This window comes from Apis florea, unplaced genomic scaffold, assembly GCF_048593485.1.
Source record: "Apis florea isolate Af1SG1 unplaced genomic scaffold, ASM4859348v1 contig_2190_pilon, whole genome shotgun sequence".
Classification (NCBI taxonomy): Eukaryota; Metazoa; Arthropoda; class Insecta; order Hymenoptera; family Apidae; genus Apis; species Apis florea.
Window position 1 is genome coordinate 1,605,154 of NW_028256541.1, and position 13,789 is coordinate 1,618,942.

The 13,789-nt window shown below is 23.2% G+C and overlaps 2 protein-coding genes across 3 annotated transcripts; one reads left to right on the forward strand and one right to left on the reverse strand.

The window, feature by feature from the left end:
- Nucleotides 1–5,083: 5,083 nt before the first annotated feature.
- Nucleotides 5,084–6,237, forward strand: LOC100865524 (male-enhanced antigen 1). Of its 2 annotated transcripts, none has more exons than XM_003689677.4 (4): nt 5,084–5,216; nt 5,380–5,575; nt 5,647–5,718; nt 5,796–6,237. In XM_003689677.4, exons 2-4 carry the CDS (start codon nt 5,399–5,401, stop codon nt 6,006–6,008), a joined length of 462 nt encoding a protein of 153 aa, XP_003689725.1. In that variant the 5' UTR covers nt 5,084–5,216; nt 5,380–5,398; the 3' UTR covers nt 6,009–6,237. The 2 variants fall into 2 exon arrangements, with proteins under 2 accessions (XP_003689725.1, XP_086772278.1); XM_086916152.1 differs by having other exon boundaries at nt 5,093–5,309.
- Nucleotides 6,238–6,309: 72 nt separating this feature from the next.
- On the reverse strand, nt 6,310–11,863 carry Gat-1B (GABA neurotransmitter transporter-1B). The gene is made up of 14 exons (XM_003689678.4): nt 11,521–11,863; nt 9,951–10,247; nt 9,581–9,800; nt 9,384–9,485; nt 9,140–9,308; nt 8,926–9,058; nt 8,727–8,861; nt 8,541–8,644; nt 7,921–8,045; nt 7,722–7,834; nt 7,531–7,662; nt 7,257–7,460; nt 6,669–6,836; nt 6,310–6,586 (listed from the first exon to the last, which is right to left on the reverse strand). Exons 2-14 carry the CDS (start codon nt 10,182–10,184, stop codon nt 6,485–6,487), a joined length of 1,941 nt encoding a protein of 646 aa, XP_003689726.2. The 5' UTR covers nt 10,185–10,247; nt 11,521–11,863; the 3' UTR covers nt 6,310–6,484.
- Between the last annotated feature and the right edge of the window lie 1,926 nt (nt 11,864–13,789).

Below are 13,789 nucleotides of genomic sequence, written 5' to 3' on the forward strand. Positions count from 1 at the left end.
TGACTCATTTTATATTTCGGAATATGATTTTTTTTTAATATTTTTTTAAAAGTGTTTTTTCTACAATCCAATTTTTCGTGACATAAATCTCACATTTCAATTGATAGAATTGATCTAAATTTTTATTTACTTTCATTTATTATTATTTAAATATAGATTAGACATCTCTTTTTTGGAAAAAATATTCTAAGCTTTTCGATTTTTAAATATTTCATATTTTTAAATTTCCACCTTATTTTTTTATCCTAAAAGCTACAATTATCGTAATAAGAATATTTATATTTATACTTCTATACTTCTATACTAAAAAATAAAATTTATATTAATAAAAACGTAACGCAAAATGTAAGGAGACATTATTTTTATCTATATATATATATATATATGTATAGGTTTATTTCTAATTTAAAAAATTTTTTTATTAACATATTATTTCGCTTTTTAAAAAATAATCTAGAATTTTTCCGAAAAAAATATCCTGCTTTTATATATCCGTAAAGAAATATATTTATAATTTCTTTTTTATAAAAATTTTATTTTATACTATCTTTTTATTTTATTATATTATTTTTTCATTAAACTCTAGATGTTATTTTATTTTTATCATATTATATTTTTGTCATATCATCATCATTGGAAATTGTTCTCAAATTATTTTCCTTGAATTTCAATCATCCAAAAATACTCTCATCTTTTGAAACAACAGATAATCACTGTTGAAATCGGTGTGACTCGTGCATCGATCGATTCATGGAAAGAGTCATGTGCGTCATCAGAGCTCGCAGATTTCTCCGGTGAATCCTTGCAGCATCATCTGTGTTGTTTCAATTTCGAATTCTTATGAAATACGATCGAATCGAATCGAATGATTTAAATATTACTTAAGAACGCTAATTCTCAAAAAGAATCGAAATAATTATCAGTTTTAAGAAATCGTTAGGAAATGTTTTATATTTTGAGAATATATTAAATGCAATGAAATGAAATATTTTATTTGTGAACTTGTGAAATATATACTTTTTAATGAAAAAATTTTTAGAAATTGTTAAACGTTCAATTATATATTAATAATATTTATTTACTATTCATTGATTAAAATTATTATTACATCAAGATATTCTTCACTTTAAAAATATATATAAAAAAGATTTAATTTTAACAGATATTAAATGATGTGATATAATATCTTAAATTGATTTAAAAATGTTAGAAACATTTGAAAATTGTACATTTACATGTATCTATGATATTTTTATACAATATATTTTTGTTAATAATTATTTATAATTTAATATTTTCAAACATTTTTCTGTGAAAATACTTTAATATAATACATAATAGATGAAAAATTCTAAGAAATCAATATTAAAAAAGGATAGAAATCGAATAATTTAATAAAGTTATTTTTATATAAGTTATTTATATATAATAAACATTCATATTTTTGCCAAATTATTCATTTCTAAAATTATCTTTATTACCTCAGTCGTAAAAAGGTAAAAACCAATAATTCATTGTAGTCACAAGAAAAGATTATAATATATAATTGCAAATATTACACAACGTGTCTCTACGAAAACTTATTAATGCAATAAGTTTCTAACAAATAAATATATTAACATAACAAAACAGCACTTCATGAATTTTGTAAATATTCATTTATAGATGTAACGTTTGTAATGAACTTTGAATTTCATTTCATTTCATTTTTAAAAAACAAAATTTTTACTAATTTCTTTTATTATTTATTTATTGTATTATTTTTATTATTTATATTATTTTTTGTATTGCCATTATTTATATTTTTTTTTATTATTTATATTATTTTTATTATGTAAGCGAATAACTCGTTTTTTTTTCGCGAATGGAATGTTCGATATACGAAGAATCGTCAGGGAATTTTCCAAGCTGTGTCGGCACGTTCCAGACGAATACTGTCCGTGAATGGAGATGATGCTGAAAGTCCGATTGGTGGAGTACGAATTCCCGGAACCAAAAAGGAGACCGGTCGGTTTCGGGGCGTACATCGCCAACCGCTGAATCATGTTCAATCGGCCATCTTTACCTATTTTTTCTTCTTTCTCTTTTTCTTATTTCAGACGATCAAACGAGTCAGCCTGACCGCACGCGGTAACCTTTCACTACCTTCTTAGGCTGGTTAGCATATATATTTTTTTTCATCAGATATAATGGAGGATTAGGTATATTTACGTTGCGGTTTTTCGATTCTATCAATCCCGGAATGAAATGAACGTGTTGAATTTATTGTAATTTGCAAACTTTTTAATATTAATGAAAAAATTATCGTTGAGAAAATAAAAAATCACTTATACATATTGTAACAAACTTCCACTTATACGTATAATATCATTTATTTTTTCCATTCTTAAAAATTTAATGATTTTTTTTACAAAATTTTAATTCTGAAGTTAGTTAATAAAAATAGAAATCCTTGGAAAATCCTTTGGTAAAATAAATATTTTATTTAAAAAATTTTTTTATTTTTCGTAAGAAATGTAGTAATAATAGTGTTTCATAATATTAAAAAAAAAAAATAGGAAGATCTGATAATCGAGAATAATAATAATATACTTTGTATTTAGATATCTAACAATACATCTGATAATATGTTTATATTGTAAGTATCAAATATATGAATTGTAATATTATATATTTGATACATCTAGATCTTTATCAAATTTAAATAATTAATTTAATGTTGCATGTTTGGTAATGTATGTATATTTGAAGAAAGCTTTTTGAAAGAAAGAGAGAGATTTATCATACATTTCGTTATACCTTGAAATAAACAATTTATGACAAAAGAATCCAAACTTTTTATAGAATCAATGTAATATCAGATATAATAAATAATAATTTGACTTTATTTTAGTTTTATGAATCGGTCGGAAACTTATGTTTCAAAGTTTACTTGCTAGGACTATAATGATTATTGTTCAAATTTATTTAATAACAAAAAATAAAAATTATTGTTACATTAAATTATATATGCATCGATGACAGTGTCAGTATGTGATCGTCTACTGTTTCTATTTATTTACGGCAATACACGGCAACTAGTATTCAAAATCTATGAATTATTATTATTATTATACTTTTAATATCTATTCATTTTTCAAATTCGTGCAATGTGAAAATAAAATATAAAATAAACGATCAAAATTACAATGATCGAATTTATAATCAAAATTAAATAATATTAGTTTTATATTTAGTGTAATTAGTATTTATCGTTATAATTCTTGTTATTGTAATTTCGCACGCAAGGATTTTTTTATATTTTATTTTTGTATTTCGCTCTGAAAAAATAACAATCGAATAACAATACATAATAACAATAATTTTTGTTAATATTTCAAAAATTATGAATTTGGCAATATACAATTTTTGAGATTATGAGCAAATTATTACACGTTCTTTAATTCAATAACTAGTTGTTTCAATAACTAAAATTATGTCTAATATATATTTTATAAGTGCATTATAAATCTTGACGCACTCTAATTCTAATTTGTAAATTAATATTATGTCTATAATTATAATCTTTTATAATTAAAACTATATGATTTGTATATGATATAACAGTTCTTTAGTTATAACTGTTTTAGTTAACAATTAATTATGATAATGTTTTATTAATTAGTTTTTATCTTTTAACAATTTTTTAGAAGATTATAAGTAATGAAAAAAAAAATCGACAAATGATTTTTCAATAGCTTCGTTTTTCAATAAAATGTTTCAAAATTTCTTTTTATTCTCTTTGTTCCTACGCTATCGCCAAATGATCTCTCATATCAAAATACTCGTATGATATATTCAAAATATACATTTTGTAAAATTTTTGTATTAGAGATATATTGTAAAAATTTAATACATCTTTTACATTCTTTTACATAAATAACATTTAAATTTTGAAATAAATAATAAAATGTTGAAAATACGATCAATTAATATTTCATATTTCATCTGAACTAAGAATAAGTATAAACAAGAACAAATAGTAAAAAAGAATAGAGAACTGAAGATCAGCGCCATCTCTTGATTATTTTTAGAAAAATGTTTTTAGCCTTTAAATATAAATGTTCAAGCAAAAAAATTGCTTCAATATCTAATTAATTTAATTGTCTTTTTTGTTTAATTTATTGATAAGAAATCTTATAATTTTTATATACTGTAAATATATGTATATATTATACATGTTTGTGTATTTTTATTTATTTTTAGAAATATTTTTAGAAATCTTTGAAGATATTATAAAACATATTTATTAAGATTTATTAAATAAAGTCGAAGTAAATCAATTATTTTTATATAGACTGCATTTTTTCACTTAGTCATTAGCACTCGTTGTGTATTATTCAACTGAATTTACTTTTATTTTCACTGCACGTGATGCTTTGCGACCTTTTGCAATATTTACATAATTTTTTATTCATTCATTTCATATTTTACAAAGATTCTAGAAGCAAAAACAATAATAAAATACAAAAAATGATATACACAAATATTGAATCTGAATTAATTAACTTCTTTTTCACTGATTTTGATGACTTCGAAAACAAAACATATATATATATATATGTATATATGAAATCATAAATAACTCATTATGTACATTGATTGCTAGATTTTAATATATTTATAATACAATAAGTAAATAGTTGATAAATAAATACTGACATATACTATTAATACATATAAAGAATTCAATGATACAATATATACACTATCATTGATAATATAAACAGAACTCAATGATATAATGCTGAATTTTTTTCAAAAACAAATTATGTATAAAAAAAATTGTTTAAAATAATGTTTTTAATAACATATTTCAAGTTCAAGATCAATAAAATCAATGAAATTAGTTAGAAGTTAATCACTAGTTAATTAATTAAAAAAAATGACCGATTATTTAATCAAAATGTTTATTATTTACATAATAAGAAATTTATTAATATTAAAAAAATATTTAAAAGAATATAATAAATAAATATATTTTTTTAAATATTATATATTACTATTAAAAATATTAATATCAAATTATTATTTTCAAATAAGTAGTTCATTTGAACAACAGTTGTATAAAACAGTGAGATATTACGAAGTACACGAAATCAGCTGTGAATTGTCAAATTTTCCTATTGTAATAAATTTTTCAATATTTATAACTTGTTTAGTGTAAAAATATCAAGGTAAGGAATTTGATTATTTAATTCTCAATTTTATTTCTATGGAGGAAGAAGATTAATAAATTTTAATATAAAAAGTAATGACATACATGAAAAGTAAGGTTAAGAACTTTTAATTTTCAACAAGAAATCTATTTAAAATATTCATAAAAATTTTTTAAAATAGAAATAAAACGTGATGCACAATGTCTCCTGATCCTACACAAGAACCTATTGAAGAAACATTAAGTACACCGAATTTATCTCTTGATACTAGGGGAATAAATACATCAGATAGTGAAGATGATGATATAGGAATGGCAGGATATGTACCACTATCTCAGATTCCTGCTGATAGTGATCCAATGTTGTATGAGGATGAAGTATGTTTATCATTTAATAATATTTTTATTTATACATAAATATTTATAATAATAATTTTTTTATGTTTTAGGATGATGAATGGATAACTAATGTAGGTGAATCTAGTCAAGTACTGAGAGCTCCATTATTAGAGTCACAACATGTATGTTTCTTAAATTTAAAAAAGTATTAAATATTAAATATTAATGTTTTTTAATAATATTTTATATTTTGTATTAGGATTGTATGTCAGAAACAATAGAAATTTGGTCATCTCCTCATCGATCAAATATTGATATGGATGCAGATAAAATTAATCAAGTAAAATCTATGATGGCATCTTTTACTTTACCAATTACAGCAATTCCAGAATGGGCAAAAACTATATCGGAAGATCAATGGAAAGAACAACTTATTGGACGTATTAAAGAAATGCAAAATGGAGAAAAATAAATTTAAGTATTTTAATTAATTTTTTTATATAAAATTATGTATATAGTTTGATACAAATTAAATATTTAATTTTTTTTGCATTTTGAATTATAACGTTGAAGTCCATTGATAAATGTAAAATTTTAAAGTAATCATGTGATGACATTTAATCATATTTAGTCATATATAGTAGACAAATTTGATATTATGTAAAATATAAATATAAATAAAATTATTTATTTTATCTTAATCGAATTCTTATTTAAAATCTGTTTGTATATTTTTTTATAAGTTTATATCTTATTATTAATCTTCATTGTTATTAACATATAAGCACTAAGTTTTTTATTTGTTTATGATAAATGATTACATGAATATATATATATTGTATATGATATGATATTGCTTAACATATGAAATCATGTTTTGTCTCAGTCATTCATTGCAAAGAACACACTTGCATCATTGATGGATTTCAAATAAACATACAATAATGTTCATAATTCGAAATCTGTACTAATAGAGGCAGCTTTTGTGGGATTTAGTTTCATTCGTAATGTAGCAACATCATCTTCTATTCTTATTAATTTTCGGAATTTCTGGAAAAAATATTATTTCAATCATATAAAATGAAATTTTATAGATAAGATAAAAAAATTATAATAATTTATAGTATTATACTTCAGAAATAGTTCCAGATGTTGTGAACCAGATATATATCATATATCCGGGAATACATAACATTGAAGATAGACCACAAAGCCATCCTAATACATGACTCCACCATGGATACTCATATGTAAGATATTTTACAGGAACAAATTTGATTATGTTAAATGTGAAAACACCCTAATTTAGATTTAATAAAGATTTAGTTAACTGAGTTATATAAAAAATGAAAATTAATAATTATTTGTACATACAAGATGTATATATATTTATATATTCAAGGAATATTTTAAAAAACTCGATTCTAAAAGCTATAACAAATACAAAAATTAATACTTACATAAAAATGTTGGTGAAGGCTTATTTATTAAATTATAAGCAATTGAAATTTGCATTAGACAAGTAAAATGAGAAGAGTAAGATGTTCTCTATTTTACTGTTGTTAAAGCATTTTTACATTATTTTATTTAAGGCAAATTTAAATTATTTATAATATAATAAATAAGCTTCAACATTTTTATCTATCAACTTTTATGTTTATTTCAATTTCTATCGACTTGAAGCTATGTATATATAAATATATAAAAAATTTTGTCTTACCACACAAATGGCAGGAGTAGTAATAGTCCAACATATTTTCCACCAACAACAAGGATAATAACCAATCATGTCACGAATTCCATCATAAAAACGATTTACACCAAATGCCCATGAGATAGCAATACATTCAAAAAACATTAAAAACAAAAGACAAAATCCGCTTACAGCGTATGAATCGAGGAGTTGAAATACATACATTCCTCCCTGAAAGTATTATGAGTTTTTTAACTTATTCATAGTTAATAATAAAATTTAATTTTTATTAACTACTTACTTCAGTAATGCAAAAAAGACCAATAAGATATGAGACAAAGCATACAATTGCTATAAATAATTCTTTTCGTTTTCTGAGAAGTCGCGGCCATTCATCTACTGCAGCTGTGATAAAGCCTTCAACTGTGCAAAACTATAAAACATAATGAATGGTTATTTTCATTTTCGGTTTATTAAAATATCTTAAATTACCTGACTGTCTAAGCCAATAAGTATAAGCATGAAAAAGAATAAACAAGACCAAATTGATGATCCTGGTAATTCTAGAACTGCAGAAGGATAAACCAGGAAAGCTAAACCTGGACCTAATTGAAAATTAATTTATAACAATAAAATATTAACGAAAAATCATAGATAAAATATACGATTTAATATTGATTATTAAAATTACCGGAAGCCGCAACATCCGCAACGGGCTTTTGTTGTTCATGAGCCATGAAACCAACCACAGAAAATATAACAATACCACTAAGCATACTAGTACAAGAATTTACTGTACAAACAATAAGCGCGTCTCTAAAATAAATTTATAAATTAATAATTAATAAGAATTAATAAATTTATAAATTATATATATAAAATATAACAAATATATAAAAGATGCTTTATATTTGTGAAACACTTTTAAAGAATCAATTCTAGAAATCAAAACACAAAAGTTAGACATACAAATATTATTTATTTAATATTACTTATTTATTTAAATTATAAGCAATTTAAATTTGTGTGAAGCAAGGCAACAATGTGATAAAGTAGAACTATCTGACTCTAATTATGTATCGATTTGACTTCTAATATAAACTTAAATTGTTTATAATTTAATAAATAAGTTCATTCTCAATCGATATTTTTATGTATTTGTTTTTGCTTTTAAAATCAATTCTCTAAAGATATTTCACAAATATATAAATATTCTGTATATATACGTAAGAAATATAACGAAATCAAATTTAATATTAAATTAAATATAATTAGATGAAATGTATGTTTAAGTAAGTATAAGTTATTTACTTATAAACATTATTGTTGAATTTATTATAACTTCCAAGAGCAACTAGTGCGCCCAAACCCAGTGCATAAGAAAAAAATATTTGCGTCACTGCATCTATCCATACCTATAAAAATTTGTTAAAATATATCTTAATTTTTATATCTAATGTAAAATTTAGAAAAGAAAAAATAAGATTATTTTAATACCTCAGGATCACTGAGTTTCGAAAGATTTGGAGTTACATAATATTTTAAACCTTCCATTGCTCCTGGCAATGTTAATCCTCTTATTAATAAAATCGTTAACAATGCATATGGAAATAATGATGTAAAGTATACAACCTGTACAAATCAGCAAACAAATTCAAAAATTTTATTGAAATTATAAATAATTGTAAAATCATACTTTTCCAGTCCATTTTACGCCTTTCCAAATACAGAAATAACACATGATCCATACAACAGCCAATGTACCTGCTAGTTCCCATCTTATTGAACCTATGTTCTCTATACCATCAGAGATTTGAAGAGTACGCCTCCTTTTCAAAATAAAAAGAATATTACACATTAAAATATAATAATAAAACAAAAGTTGTAATAATTGTATTATATAAACTCACTCCCAAAATTCTTTCACTGGATCTTTCAGTAAAGCGTGACTTAAATTACCGATTGGGGTAGAACATATAATATCTTCATCTTGAGTCCAGCATAATGCTTCTAAACGTTCCGTAGGCGTAAGACAGTAACGTGTATTCCAAGGATTGCCGCATGTTCTCCATGGAAGATCTATATACATATTTAATATTGAAAAATTCTATTCATTGCAAAACTTTGTATATGTTATTTTTATTATTTTCATACCAATTCGTAAAGAAACCAAAAGATAAAAGAGTGCCCATGCTAATATAATGATATAATATATATTAGTCCAACAAGAAAGTACACACGTAGCATATCCAATGCCTATTTGTAAAAAAATGTAATAATAATAATAGTAATAACAATTTAATAATTTATAGAATATAAACGTAATATAAATATCCTAATATAATATAAACCTTTAAAAATCGGAGCTATTTTAAAAACACCTAATCCACCTATAGTCATCATTTGTCCCAGTGATAATTCCATTAGGAACATGGGTACTCCGGCAAGTGCAAGAGCAATAAAGTAAGGAACCATAAAAGCTCCACCGCCATTTTTATAACAGAGATAAGGAAATCGCCATAAGTTTCCTAATCCTATAGCCAATCCTACTACAGAGAGGATGAATTCAATCTTGAAAAAATAAGAATAATTTGATTTTAGATATTAATTTTTAGTTATAACATACATTGTGCATTGTATATATGTGTGTATCTTTAATTGCCTTTTTTTTGTTGCAGTTTTATTGTTATAATTCACGTTAATATTTTTTTATGTTTTCACCTTACTGCTCCACATTCCTCGATCTGGCAATGTTTTAATTTCCTTAAAAGCTGAAGATTGCAAACATTGAATCGCTTCAAAGCGAAAATCTTGCTCTTTACCGCCATTTGAAACTCTTACGGGTGGTTCAGCGAATAAAGCTTTTAATTCTTGAACTGGATTCACAGGTTTACGTGGCAGAGGACTAGTGGACCTATCTACCTTGGGTATTTTAGAAGATTCGCTCGAAGGCATTATTTTCTGTCCGAAATACAAATTCAATCGAATTCACCTCATCCTATTAAATCTTGCTTCGATCTGTAAACAAAGATGAAAGAAAAACTTTAAGAATTGAATTTCGAAAGTTGTCAAATGTTTAAATTAGAATTGCCAGACTTATAATTAGCTTATAGATCTAGGTATTGGTATTATTTATCATAACTGGAATTTATTCTTTGATTTTTATTTACATCTTGCATTTGTATATATTAAAAAAATATTAACATTAAATAAATTTATAATGAACGGTAAGTGAAAGATGACGCGATCATTTCTAAAGAACTTTGAATGTTCAACAGTCATCGTAGTTACATGAGATACGGCTGCACAAGGGTCTTGATGATGATGGATGACAGACAATGAGCCACTTCCGGGAATCACGTTTGTTAAACGTTGTTCCCATCAGGCAACCTTGTCCTATTTTATTAATTATCGGTAAAAGAAACAATGTCATCGGAGATCATCACATAGAACAATGAACTACGATCGGCGGACGTCTGCTATAAAACCATTCGGATTTAAAATTTTTAATTTACCATGTAGGAAGTAGAAAATTATTCATCAGCAATTTTGTCATTCTATTTTAAGTAGTCAATATCTTAACTGATCTTACTAAATTATTACGTTTATTAACGGAGATACATATGTATAAGGATCATTTAATTTTCAAGTAAACAAATTATATCATTTTTATATCAACGATAATTAACAATTTCGTCAGTATAGTGTTTTTTAAATGATACTGTCTTATAAATATATCTTATAATATAAAACAATTTACAACTTCTACACTTCAATTATGTAATAAACTCAATTGTATAACTTGAATGAACGATAAATTAATCTTTATGATATTATCATTTAATATTCATAATAATGATTATTAATATACAAATAATAAATTTCATGTAATTTGTAACAAAGAATAGATAATTATACATATAAATAATAACAGAAATGTTCTTTGTAATTTTAAAAAAGTTATTAATATAAATGTTATAAAAGTGATTTAAATTTATTTATTTTTGTTAAAAAAAGATTTTATTTCAATTCTACGTTATGTATTTTTTCTTTTTTTTTTTTTTTTTTTTTTTTTGATAAAATACTTTTTTATGAGTAATAAGACAGAAAAAGGAAATATAAAAATTTCCAAAGTAGAAAAAAATTATTCATAAAATTTTAATTCAAGAACATGATAACTTTATACATATGAATCATTGATAATAATATAATTATCGACAATGAGTAAATAGTATCTTATACTCTGATCAATGATCACAATATTTTACAGAAAAGGATCAAAATATCTTACTTTTCTCTTGTCATACAATTCAAACAATGTACATATGTGCACAATTTCACGAACAGATTTAAATAAGATTTTCACTAGACCGATATGTCAATAGCAGTCGTAAGTAAAAAAAATTATCGAAGCGTGTCGTGTGTCGGCCCGTGTCGTTACGTTCACAAATCGCGTTTACAAACGGTGAGTGTTGAGATTTCTACTGTGCCCTACAGATCTACCCCACAATGGCGTTCAGTCCCCTAAGCACCAACACACCTATCGTTTCATTCAACAAATTAGTGCCACAGTGTCACTCTATATTTAGGTGCACTATGTGAATGGTGAGAGAGCCCCGAGTTCGCTAATAACTGATTGACCACACCGATGGCCGCGAATTGCTCCCTTCTCTAAGAGTATGTACATTTAAAATGCATTGAACTACACTTGATCTTGACTTCATGATATATATCATCGATTTGTTCAAAATTAAAATAAACAAATATAATTTGTTATAAATTTATTGAATTATTATCGAACAAATTTTTGTATTTGTCGATCGTTAGATTATTTGTAAATAATAAAAAAAAAGAAAAAAAGAAGAAAAAAAAAAATAAAATCAATATATCATACTCCTACAAGAAATGAAGAAAATATAAAAATAAATATATGATGAAAGTATAAAGGATAAATAAAAATATTATAAAAAAAAATAATATAAAGAAGGACTGATAAAAATGATATCAAAGATACATAATACATAATATATCAAAATATTACAATAATGAAAGACGGAAATGAGATATGAAAGAATAATAACAGGAAACATTTTGTAAACTCTCTCTTCCGGGTAATTACTACAATTTCAGGGACACAAAATAATTGTTTGCTTTTGTTATTAAAGATAAAGAAAATAAAGATTTTATAAAATATATTTCAAAATATGTAATAGTAATAATATATTTAATAAAAATGTTTTTATTTTTTTTTAAAAAATGTTAAGATGTTTTTTATTTGGTACAAATTTAGATATATTATACAGATATTATAGATTGTAAATATATAGATGTTTAAATAAAAATTTTTAAAAATATGACACAAATATTTAGATATATGTAAACAAAAATTCTTAAAAATTATATTATACTATATATTTTCATTCATTCATAATACATTATTTTGAAAGATTATTGTATATTGCTTATATGTATATACTATATATTAAATATAATATATATATGCAATGAATTTATGTGTAATCATTTCAATGAATGATAAAACTTTAACAACATATATTAATTGTTTATCATAAATTATATACATAATCATAGTTTGATAAAAAATTTTTACATTGAGATTAATCAGTTAGTTTTTTAGCAATTTCTTTGAATTTCCATTTGTTATACAGTTGGTTTATAAAAATGTAATAAAAATAGAAGACCAATTTTGAAAGTGTATTCAAAATTTATTATTATTTCTATAACAGCAGAAATATTCAAAAAAGTTTGACAATTATTAATTCAACAAATGAAATTGTATGTTCCTGCAAAAAAAAGAAATTTTATTGTAATCAAAACAATTAATAAAAATTTCTATATGCTTATAATTCTTTGATAAAAAATTTTCATATAATTTTATATAAATTTTTTTTATTCATTCATTAACACAAGTTTTTATCCTGATCTTTTCAGATACTCTATATACAAAGGAAACTTTAAAAAACTTTAAAATCTATAAGAAATTCTGATTTTTTACAAACTCATTCATTATATGATTATTAGTTTAGCTATCAACTTATATGATGAACACTATTACGGAGTTATATAAGCAAAATTTAATAACATAATATTAAAACTTTTTATGAATAATTCGAAAATTTTATCACCGGTTTATATGTAAAGTCAAAAGTTTAAAATATTTTAAGCTTATTAAGATCGATAATAAGATGAAAACTAATCAACAGATTAATCAATTAATCTCAAATTAATTTCAGCAAATTTTCTAAAAAAATTAGATAATTATCTAGAAAATGAAACTTACCAAATTTTTCAATATGTTGTAAAAATCAATATTCTTATACATATAATTGCTATTCGACTTTAATTTTCAAAATGTTTGCAAAAAATTCTTGCTATTGAATTTTGCTTATATGCTTATAATATTTTGTATTAGCATATAATCATCGCTTCAAATCAAATCAATAATATATCCTAATAACCAAATTAATAATATATCTAATATCTAAATAACGTGAACTAATTATCTATTAATCATCATACTACCTACAGCAAGTTTGGAT